At 34.6% G+C, this 19,403-nt stretch overlaps 1 protein-coding gene across 2 annotated transcripts in view; it reads right to left on the bottom strand.

The window, feature by feature from the left end:
• The window catches only part of LOC118197358 (regulating synaptic membrane exocytosis protein 2-like), a 376,040-nt gene that overhangs the window by 191,680 nt on the left and 164,957 nt on the right, over positions 1–19,403 (bottom strand). For both annotated transcript variants that reach the window (XM_085808856.1, XM_085808855.1), the window contains exon 3: positions 3,572–4,700. In XM_085808856.1, the coding sequence (XP_085664982.1) occupies positions 3,572–4,700 (1,129 nt within the window). The remainder of the gene's footprint in view (positions 1–3,571; positions 4,701–19,403) is intronic.

The following is a 19,403-nucleotide window of genomic DNA, read 5'->3' as shown; positions in this document are numbered from 1 at the left end:
GAATTCGCTTCTTTTGGGAATTATTTTTGTAAAACATTTTAGCTATTTCATTTCTATTATTACATTTCAATGCCAAATCTGATCACATCACATTTTTCTGAGTAACTAGAATGTCAGACGTCTTTCGTCCAATCTGTCTCCTAACTAAAAGAGGGCCCACAGGCGGCCGAGCGGTAAAGTCGCTGAACACTGGTAGTTCGGTCCGAGGTTCGAATCCCGCGAACGGGCTGGCTGCATGGGCGTTTTCGTGGTTTTCCCCATGTGTAACGTGTATACGAGCCAGTTTCCCTTAGAAAGTCCTCCACGAAGGCATCCCTCCTCTTAGGCAGATAGCCCTCGTGTGCTTTGCCATAATTAAATACACCAACACCACCTAACTAAAAGACTCTCAAATAGCATAACTGGTTAAAATAGAACTATTAGCATGTCGACCTGACTGTTTCACATGCTCAAAGGTTAGCAGAACTCTATTAACTTGAGGGCAACCAAAACACATATTCAAATAAAAGCGTGCAAATTAGCAAGCCCAATTAAACCTTGGACCAACCCTTAGTTCTCGATAAATAATCACGGCTTATAGAAACCTATGCAGGCAAGTTAAATTGCAATAGGAAGGAAACTAATGCAGGGTAAAGGCCAGCCTATGCTGCCAAGTGCTGTCTCTAATAGCTTACCTAGATACGAAGTTACGATACATGAGTTAACGCCACAACTTATTTTTTTTTTTTCATGTTCCTTCAGTTGATAATTTAGTAGGCATCACTGAAAGCCCTTAAGAAGGGGTAGCGAATGTGTAGGAAAAAGAAGCCATTATTTTAGAAGAGAGGGGTAAAATTAAGTGAGGAAGATATGATTTTTTAGTTAGAAAGGTGACTTCTGAGGACGTAGATCGCATTTCGTCTCCATGCATGATCCATATCTAAAGTTTCGTAGTCAGAATGTTTAGAAAATTGACAGTGCTGGAGTTGACTGCACTGCTGAAGAAATTAGAATTCATTTTGTGTAAATATTCCCTTAGTGTTTTAATACTCAGATGCCTAGAGCTATACTCTATTGCGATAAAACCAGTAAACGTTGTAAATGATAATACTTTATTATGGAGCGTCTAGAAGGCGCTTGGTATCGTTAGAAGGAACTGTGCATTACGCCGGAGAAACACATTTAAATATGGAACGAATCACAGACAAGTATTATCTTCCTGTCCTTGAGATACCCAGGTTATGGCGTCCTAACAAAGGCAGAAGTTTTATGGTGACATCCATGGCTTTATTGCAGACGTAGGAAATGTGCTTCTTTCAGGGAAACCTGGAATTAATTTGAATCCAAGATTATCAGCAGTTGTAAACTTCGGCATGTTTTTACCGAAGAATTTAAGAACCGTGTGCACGGCGCATAGGTAGTGCTGCGTGAGGATGAGGTTGGTTGGTGTATTATGGCAAAGCACACGAGGGCTAACTGCCTAAGGGGAGGGATGCCTTCGTGGAGGACTTTCTAAGGGAAACTGGCTCGTATACACGTTACACGTGGGGAAAACCACGAAAGCACCCATGCAGCCAGCCCGTTCGCGGGATTCGAACCTCGGACCGAACTACCAGTGTTCAGCGACTTTACCGCTCGGCCGCTGGTGGGCGCTGCGTGAGGATGAGGAATTTCGACAACTCTAGAAAACATTAGAGCCTAGAAATTTATTTATTTTTAATTTATTTCCATTCTGGTGAAACTCCACCAAAGTAGAAGTTGTATTGACTAGGAACAGAAGCCTACATCTCCCTATTATTGTAACTGAATTTGTTTTGTGTCAGTCCCTTATTTTGGAATGAGACTTTCCTCTGGCCTAACTAAAATCAGTGCAAAGCAGGCAAGAGCCGAATATTGCATAAAAAGAGCATTTAATAACAGCTATAGTCATATTTTAGCAAATAAAACTCTAATTTATGTAGGTATTAATTCTGATCCACAACTACAGAATAAATAACTTAAAAACAAAAAAACCACAAAAATTGACAGATCTTCTAACTGGAAGCTTTGGTACAGATAGAAAACACACGTACATGTTTTATATTTACGGCGACCTGGTAATGCCATTTTGAACAAGGCTCTAAAGTATGAAGTTCTAAAATAAAATTGAAGTTGGAAGTTTATATAGAGAGAGATAAAAATTGGTCTCATTTGTTTTTGACAGACAAATGCAAAGATTTTATGCGAATATGGTGGTAACTAAAATTTCTTAATCTATGTCTGAAAAATAGAAAATGTTTCAAAAATGAGACAAATGAAGAGTAAGTTTGAAATAAAATTTGTAGAGCAACACTGTAACCGAGATGGTAAAATAACATTAGATGAATGCTGAAGGAAACTAAAGTCGTATAGAGGGAAAGAAAACGCAATGCTCAAAATGCATTTCATCAAAAGCTCGGAGTAAAACAAACCGATAAAAGGATGTAACCAAACTCAGAAATTAAACGAAGATCTTCATTTTGACGGAACTTTTTTAATTAAAATCTTAAAGCCTAATAAGCCTGATGATACATTCCCAAAGACTACAAAATCAAACATTCACCTATGACCGAACGGATAGTAAGATCTCTGAGTAGTAAAAGAGGGACCCAGTTTCTAAGTCCAGCGAATAGATAGACTTCATGGTTGTTCCTGTGGTTTCTTAATAGGTAAAGTGAATACGTGCTTATTTTCGCATCCTAGAGAAAATTATTCATGCATGTATACGATCTCTCAGAGATTTAGGTAGGTAGCCTTGGAGTATTTTGTCATTTCTACTAACAAACTAGTTCAAATTTCTACTAAGATACTAGATGAAATTTAACTAGTTCCAAATTTTGCCTGAACAAACTTGGCTGTAAACCAATTGAAATTAAAACTAGGTGAACAAACTAATTGAAATTAAATCATCTCCAAATTTTACTTTTTGCCAAAAATGATTAGACTGGAAATAGGTTTTCATAAGCACGAAGTAAAAGGAGTTTAAATTTTCTGAAACAATTTTGGGAAACAAAATATGACTATTTCATATTTTGCTTATTATATAAATATAACTATTTCATATTTTGTTTCATAAGGAAATGAATATTAGACAAGTTATAGATAAATAAATTGTTTTTAAGAGAAATCTAAGAAATACGTTTTGTGCATTGTGCAAATAGTGCTAAGAAAAACTGGGCATGAAAACTGGATTGAATTGCAGTTGCTCTTGCTTTTAATATACCTCCTTCTCTATTCAATCTTAAATAATGTACTACTATTATTGAACTATGGTTTCTCCCTCCGCCTAGACCTTTGTTAAGAAAACGATTACTACATTCAAGTAGTCGAAGGAAAGCTTACAGAATTCATCAATTAAATAGAATAAGAAGTTATAAATCTAAGAAGTTTTTTTTACATATTTTGCAGTTTAAATTAGCATGTGCATGTAGCTTAAATGAGTCTTACCTATCCAAACTTGGACATATTGTTCATAAGGTAATGTGTGAATATATGGCTTATTTCACAAATGAAATCAAATGGTGTTTAAAATGTAACCAATATTTTTAATTTTCAAAAGTATAAATGCTCTTACCTTTCTCACTGATGCTTTCGCTTTCGTCGTCTCTTTCTTCACAGCTAGAACATTCCGGCGTTGATCTTATCTCATCATCAGAGCTACTAAGAGACCGCTGTCTCAATTTTCTTCCTCTCTTATTTTTATGAGGCTTCGGAGGAGGTGGCCTCACGCTTTCTGATTGGTCTGAACTTAATGAATCGTTTCTCACTACAGATTCCACTTTCTTTCGATTGTTGTGACCCCTTCCTCTCCCGTCAGAAGCATAACAGGGATCTAAATGATTTCTTCTGTCATTTCCGCTTCTCACTGGGTGCAAACGTAACCGCGGATCATCCGAAGAACTATGCACATCGTATTCTCTTTTAATAGAAGTTTCTTTCCAGTCCTCTTCCCCTACACCTCCTCCCATAGACATTCGAACGTCCCTATGGGTCCTATCGGAATGATTCCTAAGGGATTCTTGGCTTACTCTCCTAGAAGAATCACTACGGACTTTTCTGTGCTCTTCGTGATTTACCCATGGTTGAGTTCGACCAATTCTTCTATCACTTATTAATCTGTCTCGGTGTTTCTGAGGTTCTTTCCACTGGCTTTCCCTATCCATTTGATATTCTTTCACAGGTCTTCTGTTGTCAGCCGAGTCTAACAGAGGATATCTCTCTTTCCTAGGATCGGCCCCTTCGTCCCTTCCCCTCCCCGTGTAGTCACTGTTACCATGCAACCGAGACATGCTATCACGTGTGGAAATGTCTGTCTGTTTCATTTGTTTTGTGCCCCCTGGAGGACTTCGTTCATGCGATGGCCGGCTTCTGTCTGAATACCTGGAGCTCTCGGAGTGGGGTTCTTGTTTCGTAGAATCCCTCTCTTGAGAGAACTGTCGCCTTAGTTCTCTTTGACTGTTAGTCCTGTGGATTTGTTGAAGAGAACCCCTTCGACTAATACCTCGTGAAAATTGGTTCTGTATGTCATTCCCTTTCCCTTCGCTGTGCGCTCTTTCCAGTTTTGGCCTCTTGTCCAAGTTCGGTGACATCACATCTCCTGCTTCCATTTCTCTTTGTTTAGCTGCCATGCCACTGTGTAACCACTGCCCTGTTTTGATGAGAAGTTCTTGTTTCTTTCTGCATAAAATGCACACCCAGATCACCTGAAAAAAGGAATGAAAGAAAGTGTTTATATTAAATTTACAAAGAAAACTAATTAATATTTACAGTATTCAAAAATATGCAAAAAAATTATTTTGTACATTATATGTAGAGAGATAAACATATTCTTCAGTCTGTGTAGTGGATAGAAACCCTGAATACCAGTAATTAACATCTCGGTTTTCAGTGGTTGAACGTTCAATGCATGGAAATTTAGTAAGCTTGCTCATGTGTCACCTGATTTAAAGGCACTTTTCTTAATAAAGTTCTCAACAGAGAAAGGAATTAGAGTTTTTCCTTTTTTCTTAGATGTAGTGCCCTAATCCTATTAGAAATAACCTAAAAAATCGCTAATTTTAAGAGTAACTCTTCTCCAGAAATATTTTATAACTGAGACTCGAGATAAGTTTATTTTCCGTAACTTAAGTTTCAAGAACATAGCCCAGTATTAAAAAAAGTATCTTAAGTTCTGTACTTTAATGTATTAAGGCTCTAAACGTCATTATAGTTCGAGCGTGGCAAACGGAACCTTGACTGGCAAACATTTAGAATCATCCAAGAGGGATGTTAATTATGTGCCGTATAGTAGGATGTGTCACATCAGAGTTCGCTCTTCGTCGGGGAGAAGGAATATTATATATCAAAAGATGGAAAGTCCCAGTGTCATCGGATATCATCAGTTATTTTTTGCATCTTTTTTTCATATTGGCAGAAGCAAACGCGAAGGTTTGCATTGGTTTGCCACCCTAGAAACCAAAAATGTTGAAAATTGTTTTCATAATACATGAATTTTCCGTGACCAGTGCATACTTTGCTGTTTACTTTTAAAACTTATAGTGGTCTGAGAGAGTCTTTCCTGATAATAGTTAAATTAATGCGACATTTTCCCCTTATACAAGAATGTTTTTAGTTCTTTCTTCCTAAATACTTTTTTCCCAAATCCAAATATATATAATAATGCGCATATATTCTAGAGCAAAAATAAAAAAGAAATATATTAAGTATTTATTATAATGTAATATGTAATGTATATCTAATGAAATAATCATTTATCATCCTATAATTTATAAAGAATATGCTCCCTCCTTTCTGCATGCTTCTGCGGTGACACTGGAAGCTCGCTCGACGTGTATTCGGGAGTTCCCGAGTTTGAATGCCAGTGGGAGCACTGCACAATTTACACGTTCCTTTATCGATATAACCTAATGACTCTACGAATTCTTACTAATTACTAATTACTTAAGTTTCAAGAACATAGCCCAGTATTAAAAAAAGTATCTTAAGTTCTGTACTTTAATGTATTAAGGCTCTAAACGTCATTATAGTTCGAGCGTGGCAAACGGAACCTTGACTGGCAAACATTTAGAATCATCCAAGAGGGATGTTAATTATGTGCTGTATAGTAGGATGTGTCACATCAGAGTTCGCTCTTCGTCGGGGAGAAGGAATATTATATATCAAAAGATGGAAAGTCCCAGTGTCATCGGATATCATCAGTTATTTTTTGCATCTTTTTTTCATATTGGCAGAAGCAAACGCGAAGGTTTGCATTGGTTTGCCACCCTAGAAACCAAAAATGTTGAAAATTGTTTTCATAATACATGAATTTTCCGTGACCAGTGCATACTTTGCTGTTTACTTTTAAAACTTATAGTGGTCTGAGAGAGTCTTTCCTGATAATAGTTAAATTAATGCGACATTTTCCCCTTATACAAGAATGTTTTTAGTTCTTTCTTCCTAAATACTTTTTTCCCAAATCCAAATATATATAATAATGCGCATATATTCTAGAGCAAAAATAAAAAAGAAATATATTAAGTATTTATTATAATGTAATATGTAATGTATATCTAATGAAATAATCATTTATCATCCTATAATTTATAAAGAATATTCTCCCTCCTTTCTGCATGCTTCTGCGGTGACACTGGAAGCTCGCTCGGCGTGTATTCGGGAGTTCCCGAGTTTGAATGCCAGTGGGAGCACTGCACAATTTACACGTTCCTTCATCGATATAACCTAATGACTCTACGAATTCTTACTAATTATTAAGAATTTTTTTTCAGTGTGTATTAATGTAGGTACAACTTTGCTCAGGGATAAAAAGAAGGATTCACTCCTGCTCCAAAATTAAGCAACAAAGGCAAAGCACGGAATAAAATAAAAACTATTGAATGGGTATACGTGAATCTGATTCAAGAAGTTGGTATGGAATTACTACACCGCATAGCAAAAAATAAAGCAAAGACACACGAAAACATATGCATTACGATAATCACATTGCGAAAGACAAAATGGGTAGGACGAATGTGCAAGGGAAACACTACGCTAATAACGGGTATGATACACTCTAATTCCTTACATTCTAGCTAAAATGCTTGCTTGATAACGCCGAAGCAAGCTGGCAACAGTGTCGCTGATCTCTTTTTGTTGTGCCTGTAGTGCTCATTTTTGGAATAATACATGTCAGAGCTCATGGAGAGTATGTGGTAGCACACTGCGACCTGCTATCTGGCGTAGCAACATATCCCACATAAGTTCTGTGGGATTCCGTTCCTGTTATCTAGTAAGCCAAGGCAGATGTATAATGGTTTCACTCTCCAGATAACTAGCACTACTCGAGCTCTATGCGGGCAGGCATTATCTTCCATAAAGATCACGTCTATAACCATTGCAGAGATAAAAGGATGCACAAGAGGGTGTAAATTTTCGTCGCGATATCGTATGGCTGTGGGAGAAGGAAATGCGTAGAGGTTGGTGCTGCTGTTAGTTGTTATCCTAACCCATACAAGTAAACCTCCTCGTTTGTAATGATCTCTTTCGATGATGTTTGCGCCCGATAGCGCGTGCCATTCACCATATCATTGCCCTTCGTGAATCGTTCTCCATGTTTAATCAATTCATCCGTAAAAAGTATGTACTCCCACTGCTCTGGTGTCCTACTGCGATGCTCATGGGCACAACTCAACTGCGTTCTGAGTTTCGAGGCACCCAAACCACAGGCCGTCGGGCATATACTCCACCTTCATGCAGTCGACGCAACACAGTTTGACGGGATATGAGCCGTTCTGCAGCAGCAGAGAGATGCGACGTCAGCTGACGTGCTGTTAGTGATGTACAGCATCTTGCACATAACAACAGAAAACGATGATCTGCCGTTGTGTCAAACCTCTGGCGTCGGGACCCACGTCTTCTACATGGGTATGATCCCTTTGATAACAATTACATAGCCTACTGATGATACTACGATGCACATTGAGCTCTCTCGCAACAGCGGAGTGTCTTGAAGCGGCTTGAAACATCCCGATAGCCCTCCAACGCATTTCATCGTGCAGATGGTGTATTCGGCTCATGCTTTCCGCTTTGGCTATCTCGAATTAAGCGGAACTATCCTCTGTTTGACTACTGAGACATAGGTTCGGCAGACCCTTTTCTAAGACATTACGGTGTGTTTGCGGGATCGCGTTTCATGATAATTTTGGTTGTCTATTTACATTAGAAGATGCAATCTTTACCTCATATGTAAACTGTATGCTTTAACTCCCCTCTTTATATTCTTTTCTTTTAGTGTTTGGTGCTTATTTTTTTAGCACCAGTATATAATAATTGTTAATTATATTAAAATTTGTATAAACATATTTTATCGTTAAGGTGGTTTTAATAAAGCATAATAATTAGGCTATTAGAATGTAATGATAATACAATAATGGAAATTATGTAATAAAATATGATCATTAAATAATTGTTATAACAAATATTATTTACTACACTTTACCATAAAATTATGTATATATAGCAGAATAAAGTTTTTTAAAGCCTCATTTTTTTACCAATAGAAAAATAACTGTATAAATAATTGCAAAAATCAAGCATAATGTAATCAAGCAGTTAATTACAAATGATAATCAACATATTATCTTAAATTATTTAAAAGTACTCTTTAAAAACAGTGAAAATAAACAGCGGGGGAAAAAGGAAGGAAGAATTTTCTACCGCATAAATTCATGTTAATCCACCCTTTTTCCCGAATAAATCAGTCCGAACAGCGCATGCGTGTTTGTGCTCATGCTCGAGGCTGCGCAGTTAAACTATAGTTAATTGCTGAGGATCAGCTTATACCCCTGCTACAAGTATTGCTGCAGAGATAGGGTTACCATACTTCAGTAAAACATATACTTATTTAGTGGCGTATGTACAATACATTTTTATAATACATTTACTTTTGTGTTAATACAATATTTTATTCTATAACCTATTCTAAAATCGACTTGGAATGTCCCGAATAAAATTAATCGAATATGCTTTACTTCATATCTAAAACACTTTACGAAAAATTTATTTCAATGGTTGAAAAGCCTACAGTATTTTAATTATACAAACTTGTATTGCAACTATATCTTGTTATGAAGAAATGGTAAAAGAAAACCATAGATTTAAAACTCCAAAATATTCAAGATATTGATTAGCAAGGTGCATAAATTTTACAACGTGCATATTGGGAAGATAATGCGCTTGGCTAAAATTCTTGTTTCTATTCTACTCTGCCTATAAATAAGTTTTAAAATAAGCGGACATAGCTTAAGCTAAGAATCCTTAAAACTACGTCCTGTGTAGTTTTTTGTTTCATTCACCTAAAACATTAAAAAGAAAGCTGTTTGCAATGTTTGTATCATTTTCATAAAAATATTTACTCCGGGAGTACTTTTGTGCAACGGTCTTGAAAATCCTAGTAGGTCTGCATTGTGCAATACGAATTTCTGATTTCCTTTCAAAATAATTTATGCTAACTGAAGGTAATTACAGGGTAACTGAAATGGACAATCACTCTTATTTAAAATAAACTGAATGGACAATCACTCTTATTTAAAAATCCCGGACACGTTTAAATCCACGAGCAACCCCGGATGCAATTACAAATCAACGGACGTCTGTTAATCCTATGTTAGGTCACAGACGTTTTTCCATCTCTCATCGTAATATTATTTAAATGAGAATACTGTTAAATAACTTCATTTAAGCCCACTGTTAATAGGTTTCCATCAACCTTAAAATTATTGTCATTACAAAAAAGGCCAGCATTTATATTACTTTAAACATGGAAGTTTCAAAATTATTTATCAATGAAGAAATTTTTAAAAATTGAACATTAGTTTCAGAAAAGGATACGGAAAACTCAGTGAACTTCAATATAATAAAGCGACCATTCATACTGCTTTTGTAAGTATAGTATTGGTGTTCTTTATTGATTAACAGCTTAAATTTATTTGTATTGGCTACAGTAAATAATGGACTAAAACTGCTGATTTTTAGGAATTAAACTTCTTTAAATAAATCATTAAATTCGATTATCCCTATCATTAAATTTCATTTAAATAAATTCGAAATTAATTTTTAACTTTTAAATTTTTTTGCTATTAAAGTATTATATTATTAGCCTAAAGGAACGTTATCCCAGAAGTGCTATTATTCTCGAAACGGTATTTTGCGTCGGTTCACTATAAACGGCGTATCCCTTTTTAAATTCTTGCCACCAAGTATTATCGCCCTGTATTGTATTTAAAGAAGTTAAATAATGAAGAATCTGTATGAATGTATGCATTTTTTTCGTACTGTGAATAAATAACGGTACCTAGACCCATTAAATTTTGAATAACGTATCCCTCCAACCGAATATGGGCACCTGGAAGACTGAATTTGGAGTCTGAAATTCGTTTCATCGCCTATTGCGTATTTAAAAAAAATTTTCGCAAATTTTCGATTAACAAATTCAAGGATCTCAAAACAAACAATGGCAACACTGTACGGAAAAATCATTCTTATCTTCAGCTCGCGAGTTTATCTATCGTAAATTCTAAAGATAGCCTGTTTTTAAATATTTTATTATGTGTTTCATGTTTTGTAAAACTTTAACGAATTTTTGATTAACATACTCAACGACTTCAAAGCGAGCAATGACAACACTGCACGAAAAAATACCATTTTTACCTCCCGGTTGCGAGATTGTCTATCGGAAATTCTAATGACGTGCTGTTTTTCAATATTTTCAGCTCAGATATTAGACCAAATACTCTCGAAATGTGTATGTGTATCTAAATAAAAAATAGCGCAACTTTGAGAGTAATATAAATTATGAAAAGCTTTCATATTTTTTTAGTATTATATACGGAAATATTCATTAATTATTCATTATTTATTCGAAATTATATGAATAGAAACAATCATTGAACTTGAAAATAAAATAATCCATCATTTAATTTTTTAAGTTTTTTTAATACATACAATTGTCTCAGTGCCAAGGTTATACACCAGGTTAGAGTAAAGGTGGAAGGGGCAAGATGCGTCCAAATGACTTAGACTTACATAGAAATTTGGGTTGGAAACAATATCTGGATGCACACAGAAAACAGCAGTAATGCAAGGACACCTTATAAATGAATATGCTATTTATAACAAATGTGCATTCATGAAAGTAACAGAGGTAAAAAAAAAAAAAAAAAAAAAAAAAAAAAAAATGTCGTTGAATTGCTTTTACCAGCTGCACTACATTCCTCACATCTCTGAGATAATATACCAATCAGTTAAAGGGGATTTGCCTAATGTCTGTATCATATACATGTTAAAAATATATAGGATACTTTATAAGGTTTCAAAGCAATTGTTAAACATTTAGTACAAATTTAGAAATTGAATGTGAAACATTAACAAAAATGAAACCGTAATTTTAACCGTAATTTATATATATATATGAACTAGTTCCTTTTAGAAAGTCCTTCACGAAGACAGTATTTCCTTAGGTACATTATTTCTCGTCCGCTTTGCCGTATTCCTTTAAGTAATTACATTTCTTTCATGGTCTGAGTTCTCAAATTTCGATTTCTTAATCTTAGTTTACATAATTTCGTAACATAAATTTCAACTTACGTAATTAGGATATATTTTTCCCGTACACCTTCCCTCCTATCCTTCTCACTTGAAAAGAAAGAAGGTGCAGAGACATTAGGATTTTTTTGGAGGCCGGAAAGATGAAAAATTAGCAGTGGCTTTCCCCGGGAATCAAACCACGGACCTCTGGAATACTGGCGCAGTGTGCTGACCACTACACCCCGAAGGCACGCCATAAAGGTGAGAGAAATACATTATATACTTCTCCTTTTCAAGGGCATTTGGGGTTTTTAGGGGACCCATTCGCCAAATCCTGGGTGAGGAGAATCATCATCCAACACCCTTTTAGTTCGGGCGCCACAGTAGAGACATTAGGATTTTTTGGGAGGCGGGAGAGATTAAAAATTAGCATCGCCTTCGCCGGTAATCGAACCATGGACCTCTGGAATACCGCCCCAGTGTGCTGACCACTACACCACGAAGGCACGCCAAGAAGGTGGGAGAAATACCTTATAAAGTAAAAAAACAAATCTTAAGAAAAATTTGAATAGAGAGTTGCGTTTGACTTCAAAATACGCATACCTTTATAAAACGTTTTCTTAAAAATGGAGGAAATCCACCGCTAAATCAGAAAAAAGAAATTGGTATTGTTTTTCATGTATTTCGGACGGTAATATTGAAATCAATCGTTAAATGGAAATTATCGCTAATCTTATGTACCACTATAATTTATTATGAGTTTTACCACTTTCTCTTTAGGAAAATGATACCTTTCAATTAATTTCGGACTGGCTATCAGATAAGGTGTTTTGAACTTAAATTCTAAAATTCTAAAGAACTTTTGTTTAAACTTAAATTGTAAAAATTCTAAAAACTTTTTGTTGATTTTAAAACTAAACTTGACATACAAAAGAGAATAAAATACGTAATCTGTTGAGTTTGCTAGCATATTAAACGAAATGTTTAAGTACCTCTAAGTGGATTTTTATTTCATTATAAATTAATCAGTAATTAATTAATGCCAAAATGGAGATGGAAAGTAACACTGAATTAAAGAATAAAAATTACTTACCTGCAATGCATTTTGCATACTTTATAATCGAAACAAATAAGTAGAACTGAATTGGTAATTGAAGTGTGAAATAAATCTCCGTTTAAGAAAGGATTTCCAGTATCTGTGTTCAGTTATGATTATGTCAGCTACTGAAAACTGCTAAGCTAGGTTGAAACACGAAATCATTTTGCTCAGACGAAATTATAAATGCATTTTGCCATACATTTCAAATGAATTTTTGCATTTCTATCGGAAAAGTTTTATCCGTGGCCAACCATTCATCTTGACAATATTCCAAGAAAGCTTATCTGAAACGGGTCAATATTGTACAGGTATTGTGAGTTTCTCATTTCTTTTTGTTTTATGTTGCAACGTTTGGCAAATAATCCAGAGTTTAAATTACAGTTTTCCGATTCATTATACACTTTATTTTCTTCATTTGTAGGGCACGAGTTCAGTGATTTTTATCATCAGTATTATATAATAAAAATAAAAGTTTAACATTTTTATAATTGCCAATCAACATTACTTTCTCTACTCTAGTTGAAAGAAAATGGAACTTATGAAATGGAAAATTTTGAAGCTCATTTCATGCAACACGTGTTCAAACATAACATTACTGTTGAAAATCGTGTGAGGCCTATCAGCCGAGTGGTAAAATCACAGAAATCTGACAGGTCGACCCGGGGTCAAATCCCAGCTTAGGGCAACATGAGAATTCTTCTGTTTTCTCTATGTGTATTCCCTTAAGAAGGCCTTCACAAAAGCATCCCTTTTAGGCACATAATCCCAGTGTTCTTTAAATTAATTTGAAATATCGATTCCAGTCCAGTTGGAAACGATGTGTACAAAATTAAACCATTCTCACTTTTCATGAAAACTAAGCTGGCTTAGCAAATCAAGATTAAGTGGATGTTCTGATAGATTCAAGAGCAAAACATAATAAAAAAATCCAAAATAGTAATCATATGTGATATTAAATTATTTAGCTACATACATATATCATAATGTAAATGTGTATATATTATGATACATAGGTTTTGCTTAAAAATGTCATACGTATTTATTTATTCTACGTTTGATTACCAAAATAGCTCTCCCGAATTATCCAAGAAAACCATTTTACCCAAAACAGCTTCTCTGTACTAAGCTGGGCCAAACAAAGCTCATCTGAAGTAAACAAGGAGGAAAATCTGCGAGTACTAGACTGAACAAAAATTCAAGCAAACGTACTTCCTTAATATTATGGACCTCAATATTAATACGTCGTATTTATTGCACCAAGCTTATCACCATGCTTTATTTCATAAAAAGTTAAGAACTTACATAGCAAATGTTATTTCTCACATCCTGTTTGTGACTGCTGTATTTCCGCGGCTGATTTTAATATTTCATTAAAAGCATTTCCTGCTCCAAGGGATTCCGCCACAAGAATTTCGTAAAACAGGGCGTAAGATCAAGGCAAGTCGTGCCTTGGTAGAAATACAACTATAACACATGGGCAACTCAGATCTCTTCTTTTGACGGACGGGAGTGTAAGTGACAATGGTTACGACTGCCGACCATTTTATAACGGTTTTGGTACACGTTGATAGTTTATTGGGAAGTGCCATTGTTGTTCCATTTAACTAAAGAAGTTATTAATATTAAGCAAACATACTAGCAAATTATACCTTAGGAAGCACTTTATGAGAGTGAAGTGCGGCTCATTAATAGAGAAGCAATCGGTTGTTATCTTAAAAGTGCTTTTAATTAAAGCTCTTTCTGGGTAATCATGTTTCACAAAGTAAGAATTTCAAAACTGAAAAACTTTTGGTACATCTCTCCACTATTTTCTCACCGTCTAAATATATTATCGATCAATTTGATACACATTCAGGTGCTCAGATTTCTGAAGCCCACATAATTTGATGAATGAAACTTTGTTGCAAATTTCTTCTGAAGCAAGTATCCGTTATTTATTTGTTTACTTTTTCCTGCAAATTAACTTAAGAAAAACGAACTTTAATGTGATATCGAATTTCACCTATGAACTATGAACTTTTAATTTTTCAAAGTTCCATATTCGAATAATATTTTCAAATCCAACTAATATAATAAACGTGCATTTATTTTATACTATTTTATTTTTAAATACCTTCATTTATCTTAATGTACAATAATGAGTGACTGAAACTTGCACAGATCTTGCTATAACAGAACTCTTTTCCGATATAAGATTTATTCCGTGGAAAGAGTAAATGTTTTAAAGGTATTTAGTTTCAAAAATGGTCCCAATTTGAACTAGTAATGTTAAGTCTCAGCTAGGATTACTGTACTTCTTAGATAGAATTGGTCAATAAAATGTACTATAAAGATGAATTCTTCGCGGCATTCGTAAGGAATATTTATTAATTGAAAAGAGAATAATTATAACTATTTCCTTTAAGAACGGGGAGAATAAAAATTTCCTGAATATTGTTATTAATATTGTTACGTATTACTTAGTTATCTCTCATCTTCTGAGTAAGCAAGAAAATTAAAATAAAAGTCTAAATCCCTTATTAAGGAATACCATACAATACAGATAAAAAAAAAAGCGACAATTTAGCTCCAGGAGAACCAAAGGTCTCCATGCAGAATCTTTCTTTCTTAACATAAATACAAATATATTTTGTTTGATTTTAAAATTACATAATTACTTGCTAATAAAAATTGACATAGTTTAAGTTCAAAAGACTCAAGAGGACTGCAAACTCATGCATGGACAAAAGCTTAAATTACTGAATACTTGCACTCATTGTTAGATTCTCACACGATTTGAATGTCATAGTATAAAATACTCAATGTATAGCATCGACTGGCGGAAGGGACTAGAAGCTCGGAGGGTTTCGCCGCGTACGCGGTTGAGTGGAATTTATTCAGAATGCTCTTAAGATTAAAAGACCTCGTTTCTCAAAAATTTTAAAATGTTATCGATAAAATTTTTCACCAAAACGTAGTAGATTTTAGCAGACACTAAAATCGTGTTCGTGTTCTGTTAGAAATATACACAAAATTTCAACAGTTTTTGAATCCAGAACTTAATGGATTTCCCAGCACATGAAGAATTACAATCTGAAGATTTCATATTAGCGCTATACGTCAAATGAAAATTTAAGATAAAAAAGTTTAAAATTTTGAAAGATATTAAAAACTTTGAAATGTATGTAAGGTTTATCTTAAGTTTTTAACAGTTATCTTTAGTTAAAGCTACTTTCCTGTTCCTTCTAATTACATCTTACGATTTCCTGCCAGTGTTTTCAGAATTGCGGTTAATGCAAATGTAGGACGAGCAGTACTTAAGTCTGAGTTTTTTAGAGAGCCATAGATTCTGACTAGCGCGCGTTTGCCTTTTGGCTACACTGTCTCTAAGCTATTACTACGCTCGGCCGTATTTCAGGCCCTTGATAGCTTCGCCGTTTAAATAGCATTTAGAGGACAACTTCTGTAGAATTTTGATAGCTTCAGCTATATCTTTTTAGTTAAGCATTAGTTAAGTTTGATTTTCTTAGTAATTATGAGTTCAAGCCCAAGTGAAGGTTTTTCTGTACGTCCTGAGAAAAGGGCCATCTGTTAATCCTTATTTTGAGCAATAAAGAGTAATTAACCCGTCTTGAGTTTACGTTTCTGTTTCCTGAGCTAAAGCTATTATTCGCTTACCAGTTCTCGAGGTTCCACACACATAGCTGCAAATTCTAGGTTGAAACCTTATATGTAAATAAAAACATATCATTTACTTAACACATGGCGATAAGCATCTTTCATCATCTAAACAAAGCTGTAAATGCTCATAAAAAGTATCAGCTGGAGGTATTAGCAACTAAGCAAATTTTAATGTATATCAATTAGATACGTTATTAGTCCTGAGGAACTATTGTTTTCGTTTTGCGATTTCGCGTGGAATCACTCTGAATGTCCGTTTCACTTTTCAAACTGTCGCCACCAAATATTATTGCTCTGTATTATATTTGAAGAAATTAAATAATGAAGAATCTGCATAAATGTATGTATGTTTCTCACAATATGATAAAAGAGAGGTACCTAGAGCCATTAAATTTTGAATGACGTAATCCTATTGCGAATATGGACATCTGGAAGCCCAAATTTGAAATTTGGAATATGTTATGATCGATTTCATTTTTTGTAAAACTTTAATGAATTTTTGTTAGCAAACTCAAGGATTTCAAAGCGAGCCATGACAACATTGTACAGAAAAATCATTTTTATCTCCAGCGCGTGAGACTGTGTATCGGAAATTCTAAGATATGCTCAATTTAAAATTATTCTGCGATATTGCTCTTGGTTATTTTATGATTTAAATGCGAAGAACGTGATATTTAATAAATAAAGATAACACATAAAATGTTAAAAAAACGCCCCTTCAGACGTAATTTAAAATCTGAAACCTTTCAGATTTTCATTTTTGAGAGTTACATTTTTATTAAAAATGTAAAATTATGTCCTAAATTGATAAAATTATGTTTATTGTTTTTACTTTACTCAGTTTATTAATAATTAAGTTTTAATCAATGTGATTATAGTTTAGGCTTCACTAAACGGCAACTGTCTGAGAATCCACTAATTGTATGGATGTGAGGAAGCTAAATATAAATAAATGAGAAGTGGAAAATAAATCAATTAACAAAAAAAATTTTAAATTTTAAAATGTCCAATGGCAACACTAGCTTCTGATTTCTTTCATTTCTTCTCGTCCATCACTTTCTGAAGCATGATTGTGTCTACGGATTTTATTTTACTAACACAAGATTTTATGTATTAAGAGAAAACGATGCATCTTCTTCGAAACTTAGCAATTAAAAACCTAAAGACAAAATTGTTGAACAAAAAATGAACAACCAAGCAAAATCCTACAGAAATGTACATAAAGTTACAACAAAATGATAAATAATAAAAAATAATTAAAAACAAATACACTAAAATACAAAGTAATTAAAAAAATGCAAACATTTAAACTACTTTACAACATTAGCCTTTGTAAAGTACGCCACAGGCTATCATAAAGAAAGCAGATAATTAATGAGAAACTTGTGTAATAGATAGACGATTATAGGACATAAAAATGAGTAGCAAGCAACGCACATGAAAATAATAGGCACACTTATAATGCCATTTAGAATCAATATAAAACAAAGAAAAGAGGGCGGTTCTCATACGGAAGTCGTGTTTTTGTTTGTTTTGTGACTAATAGTGTAAAGCGAGCGTTGAGTAAGAAAACAGAACCAAAGCGATATATGTCATCATTTTATAAGGTGCTTATTTCCTGCTTCCAGCATGCCTTCGTGCTGTAATGATAGCACACTCGGCGCGTATTCCAGAGATCCTGCTTCGTATTCTAGTCTCGGCGAGGTGGACGAATTTAAATCACTATCTTGTGAATATGGAACAGGAAAAGACGGACGGTGCGGTATAAAAGCTCGAAACGACCTCGACGTACCAATGCCCAAGAGAACGCACACTTCGGCAAATGACCAGTACGCATCAGTACAACCGCATCACTTTCCCTATCACAAGAAGCATAGTACAGAGCAAGGCAAAAAGTGTTCGCATATAAGGGCGAGTTGTCGTCTTGAGCAATACAGATTACTTTGCAGAGGAGCCATTGTTTTGCCTACCTATAAAGGCAAGTACATTATTATCCATGGTACATTGAACGATGCAGAAGAATTCACGAATTGCTTGACATCGTCCTTTCAGGTGGTTCTTGCGTCTGCATGTAACATAATGACGTGTATGCGTAGGGCCTAAATCTGGGAAACGCTTTTTGAGATTTCTGTCTTTATGCATCGTCATACCGCTCTAGTACTGGGATTTATGGCAAAGAACGCGAATCGAAACGAATCTCGCTTGTGACTAATATGCATATCTGACAGTTCGACTAGTCAGCATTAGATTATATTAAGGCCTATGCATGTCCCATATCTTCAACAGCATTCCAGAATCGGCTTTTAACTTGATAATGCGCAATTACACGTCACATTCAAGCCGGAAACATCTTCGATACATAGTAGTTTGCGGTTTTGACTTGACCACTGGCACGTTAAATACTACTAGGCTTAACAACATATGAACTTTAATAACAATTTACAGTTTCTCGGACCTGAGTCTCAGAATGCCATCTAGTGTCTCTTTGATTCTATGAGTCACTGAATAGCTCGGTGACTATGATCATTATGGTCATATACCGTATTTATCATAATATAGTCTGTTTTTCACACATGCCTAAAATTTTAATGATTCTATATATTTATATTATAAGAAACCTGCAAAATGAATTTTGTAGCACTAACAACGACAAAAGAATTTTAATGGCCATCTATGTCTTTCATAATGAAGTTAAAAGGAATAGTACTGAAGACATAGTACTGAAGCTAAAAGGAAAGCAAATATTTTCATCACGAATCAAATTAAATTGCTTCTGCATTTTTTACTTCTAATATATTTTTTATTTTATTCGCAGGATGGGTGCAACACGTAAATATTTCACTTCCTGAAAAAAAATCGCATTTCGGCTTGAACTGTTCCTTCCAAAGCTTTCTAGGTCCACCAGCCTCAAGTGGTAAAATCGCTGATCCACATATTTTGTTTCTTCTCGAAGAAATAAACCACAAATTTAGTACTTAGTATCACTTAAAAGTTTTGTTATGTTAAATTATTTGAATATAATAAAGCACACGAAGGCTATTTACCTAAGAGGGGGATGCGTTCGTGGAGGACGTTTTAAGGGAAA

Source organism: Stegodyphus dumicola, chromosome X2 (assembly GCF_044657685.1).
Source record: "Stegodyphus dumicola isolate Sdum_Otavi_A_Nest chromosome X2, ASM4465768v1".
Lineage (NCBI taxonomy): Eukaryota > Metazoa > Arthropoda > Arachnida > Araneae > Eresidae > Stegodyphus > Stegodyphus dumicola.
Note: the sequence above shows the minus strand (reverse complement) of the source record. Positions and strands in the feature narration are given on the sequence as shown.